The 4,592-nt window shown below is 46.9% G+C and overlaps 1 protein-coding gene across 1 annotated transcript; it reads left to right on the top strand.

Annotated features, from left to right (window-relative positions):
* The first annotated feature begins 630 nt into the window (after positions 1-630).
* LOC115668905 (uncharacterized) lies at positions 631-2,759 on the top strand. Its single transcript, XM_056305234.1, has 2 exons — positions 631-936; positions 1,013-2,759. Exon 2 carries the CDS (start codon positions 1,052-1,054, stop codon positions 2,456-2,458), a length of 1,407 nt encoding a protein of 468 aa, XP_056161209.1. The 5' UTR covers positions 631-936; positions 1,013-1,051; the 3' UTR covers positions 2,459-2,759.
* Positions 2,760-4,592: the final 1,833 nt, after the last annotated feature.

Raw genomic sequence — 4,592 nt, 5'->3', positions numbered from 1 at the left:
TAAGTAGTAGCAAGAAGCAAATATACTCTTGCTTGGATCGATTGCATGCTAATGACCCCATTCCAGCATGGATTGCATTTAATTACATTAACTCAGTTGTTGGGAATCAAGAACGTACCCTTTCCTTATCATCACATATGATCCAGAAGACCAAAGAGGGGGCGAAAGGGTCTTTCCACCTCCGATTCCCCATGGATCATCTACCCGTTCAAACAATGTCATCGTCTCTGGCCCTCGTACCCTAAATTTTATTCGCCCACCGTTAAGAAGAAATTGGTCTTAATCATGTCCTTAAAAAGCTTTATTCGGACTTAGGGATATTAAAATAAGAGGATAATCCATACATCTCACGAAAAAAAAAAAAAAAACCTTGGAAGAGACATGGGGCAAAAGGGTCTGTCCACTTCTGATTCCACGGATTCTCTATCTATTCGCTAAAACGTCGTCGTTCCTGGCCCTCACACCCTAATTTATATTCGCCCACCGTCAGGAAGGAGCCCGACAAAAAACACGACCCTCGCCGTACTGCCTCCCGGTATCGATCTTGGACTTACGCAGCAGCCTCGTGGGGGCCATCTCCCTCGGACATGGTCCTCAACGGGGGGTCGAAAAAGCGAATGAAAATAAAAAAAAAAAAAGGGATAGAATCTATCTCATCGACTGCGATCTGAGGATGAACATAGCATTCCTTGGATTGTCGGCTTTTGGACATCGGAGTGAGTGAGTGGAGCGAGAGCGAGGGAGTGAGTGCGAGCAGAACAGAACCTGCAAAACCGCGTTGAAAGTAAGGGGAAAAAGAGGGGAACACGCCCCTTTTCCCCCACACGAACAAACACTTTAAAAGAACAGCCCACCATGTGACCGACTGATCTCACCTCACCGCATCCCACCGCATCGAAGTCCCTCACCTCCCTGCCATCAGCCGACGCTTGAAAGGTATATATAACCCCCATCCCATCTCCTTCCTTCCCCCTCTCTCTCTCTCTCCTTCCCCTTCACTCCATAATTGCAGATCCAATCCAAGCGGGCTAGAGAGCTCGGAGCGTCGGAAATGGCTCCGCTCCCGCGCTTCGGTTGCAGAAGGGTTGCTCTCGTTCTTCTCTGCGTTGCTGTTGTTTTCTTGGGTTCCTTCGTCTTCCTCTGCGCCGGCGCTGGCTCGGAGTCTCGGATTCGGAGCGAGCAGTCTCTGGGCGCTGCGAGGAGGAGATTGCTGGAGGTTCGAGAAGTGGAGGACGGTGATGACCGTATCATTGTACCCAAAAAGAAGGCCAAACCAACCACTCTCGCTACCACCACGGAGAAGTCCAAGAACCAAACCAAGCTTGCTAAATCCACTGTCTCCGCCAAAAACCAGACCAACCTGATGAAAACCAAATCGATCCTGTCCTCCAAGAACCAAACCAAGCCGCTCAAGCCCACAAATTCGACCAAGAAAGCATCGCCCACATCCAACATTCTTGATAAATCCGAGCTCAAGAAGTTCAACTCCACCTTGAAGCTCAAGAAGCTGAATACGACCTCGAAAGCCTCCAATTCCACCAAAGGCGCCTTGTCTTTGGCCCAGAAAAGCTCAGATCTGGGGAAGCTAGCCCCACCCGAGAACAAAACCAAAGAGTCCCAGCTCCAACTCAGCAAGAAGCTCGCTCAGCCCGACTCCAAGAAACAGAGCAAAAACAGAGACTCCACCGACCAAGAACCCAAGACCCCCAAGACCCAGAAGCCGAAGCAGCCGAACTGGCTCGACTCAGAGGAGAACAACGATCTGGTCTCCGAGTTGCGAGATCTGCCCACCAAGTTCCAGCAAACCCTTATCCCAGACCTCGAGCGAATCTCCACCACCTCCAAGGCCTACCTTACCCAAGCCAACAAGCAGATGACCAAGGGCTTCAAGCCCTACGTGGGCAACAAGTACGCGCCCACCATCGCGACCCTCGTCTCATGCGCTTTCATCTTGATCCCTCTAGTCCTAGTTTCCCTCGTCTTCAATCGCATTAAGGCCTACTTCTCCCTCCAGAAGCTCCTCATCTTCGTCCAGGTCTACCTCTCCATCTACTTCTCCATCCTCTGCCTCTCCTCGCTGGCCACCGGGCTCGAGCCCCTGAGGTTCTTCTACGCCACTTCGCGGTCCACGTACGTGTGCATACAGATCTTTCAGACGTTTGGGTACGTCCTGTATTTGCTTCTGCTGCTGATGTACCTGGTGCTCGTTTTCTCGACCGACACTGGGCTGGGCTTGAAGTTCTTGGGCTTGGTCCAGACCTTCGTGGGCTTCGCCGTCGGGCTGCATTACTACTTGGCGGTGTTCCACAGGATGGTGCTCCATCAGCCGCCGCGGACCAACTGGAAGGTCCATGGGGTCTACGCCGCGTGCTTCCTCGCGATCTGCTTGTTCGCGAGGGCTGAACGCAGGAAGAAGGCTTACTTGGAAGATGGTGGTGAGGAGGGCAAGAAGAGCTAAAGCTCAAAGACATGTGAATTCTTTGTTGTTACATAATCCAGCAGCGGCTCCAAAGGAGTGGAACTTGCAATCAAAGCAATTTGGTGCAAGAATTGGTACAGAAGCTACAATGGGCTTCTTCGGTGTCCAAGGATCTGATTGGGGTCAACCATTGGACTTTTTCTTAATTGAGTATGTCCTTTTCCATTCTTAAATACTAGGGTTTACTCTAATTTTTTGCCCCCTCCCAAGATTAAATGGGAATAATGCAGTATTGGTGTTCCTATTTGAAATAATGAGCATTGTTCTGCAAAAATGTTGACCGAGCAACTTTCGTGTAATTCTGTAATTGAAGTGATGATTTTGCATGATACCACTTGGGGCAAAGAACCATGGTGTCATTGCTTTGCTTCGGGGAAAGAGAAGGAAAGGAACCGAGTTTGTTTCTTTAATTTATTGCCCTCTTTTAGTCAATTTATGCGGTTATCTGATATTCGTGTCTCCATTCCAATGTCTTCAATTTAGTAAGGACATTCCTATTAACGGAAGTAGAAAGTAGCAAGTAGGTAGGAGAAAGAGGAGTTTTTTCCACATAAAAAGAGAGAATTTCATGAAAAGTATACTAACTCTAAATCTTTCGTATGGCATTCAATTTAGTACTAAAACTTTTCGATTGTCCATTTAAGTTCCTTAACTTTCAAATTTCGTTCGTTTAAGTTATATTGACCACTCACTTACCGAAAAAGCTAACGTGGCGATTTTAAAAAGTTCAGGTGGGAGATATTTCTTCATTATAATTTAATGCTAAGTCTGCATTTTTGACGTTCCAACTCGGATGAGCAACTTAAATAAATCAAATTTGAAAGCTAAGGAACTACAACAAGCAATTGAAAAGTTATGACACTGAACTAAGGCTCCGTTCGTTTGGCGGAAAATATTCTTCGAAAAATATTTTTCGGGTTTTCGGTGTTCGGGGCGGAAAACGTTTTCCGTGGGAAAATATTTTCCTTCCCCTCACAAAATAGCTAAGTCTATGGAAAATGACTTCCGCTTCTTCAAAAGCGGAAATCATTTTCCGGAGCTTCTTCTTCTTCACTAAGGTCGCCGCCGGACGCCGGACGCCGGCCACCTCCGTCGCCGCCCGCGCGACGCTGCAGCTCGCCACCCACCGCCAATCGCCGACGCCGCCGCCGGAAGCCGCCGGCCGGTTACGCCGGCCGCCGGGCCGCCGCTGCTGGGCTGCCGGACGGACGGCCGCACAGACGCTGACCGCCGCCAAATAAAAATATTTTCCGAAACTTTTTCATATTGGTCGCCAATCACCGGAAAATTATGTTCCGGGAAAACATTTTCCAGGAAAATGACTTCCGGGAAAATATTTTCCAAAAAGAGAATATTTTCCGCCAAACAAACGGAGCCTAAGTTTCGTACAAACTTTTGGATCTTTTAATATACTTTCTCAAAGTATTGTTATATTGATACTAGGGAGAAGCAATTTTATGACGTGCAATAGTCGTACTCGATGGATTCCCATGATTCAAATGCAAAGAACATATTTCGTCACATTGATACGATATTAATAAAAGCTTCCGTAATGACTAGTCAAGAGCACACTTCAAATCAATTATAGTGATAATTATCTGCAATTTTAAAATTTTTATAAATTGCGTTCAAGTTGAGAATCGATTACTTATGCAGCTTATATATTTACTTAAAGAGTTTATAATGTGGTATTTGGTAATATAATTTTGCATAACCTAACTCTCTAGAATATCTTACGAGAAAATTTCAAGGCTCTCCTCACTTTTACATCACATTCCCAGTTGCAGGCTTTACTTTTAAAACTGACATTTTTCTGACTTCAGCTGTCAGGGCAATGAGAAAAAAACCAAAGTCCCACTCTATTCAAGAACTCATTTGAAAAGACCGTTCATCCAAAATCACCGGTAAACCCTACTGCCAAAACACCAACTTGATGTCTTTCCACCCCGCCCTACTTGCTATCGGCGGCACCATCTTATCGCCCTCTAGCTCAATCGTCAGCATTGCAGCGGGCTTCTCCCGATAGGTTCTATCTCTGACTGCAACCTCGATGTGAGAGAGAGAGAGAGAGAGAGAGAGAGAGAGAGGAGGGGAGGGCGGTCATGGCGGTTGT

Source organism: Syzygium oleosum, unplaced genomic scaffold (genome assembly GCF_021117445.2).
Source record: "Syzygium oleosum isolate NSW1041296 unplaced genomic scaffold, Sole_v2.1 Sole_v2.35, whole genome shotgun sequence".
NCBI classification, from domain to species: Eukaryota; Viridiplantae; Streptophyta; class Magnoliopsida; order Myrtales; family Myrtaceae; genus Syzygium; species Syzygium oleosum.
This window is presented reverse-complemented; position numbering and strand designations above follow the sequence as displayed.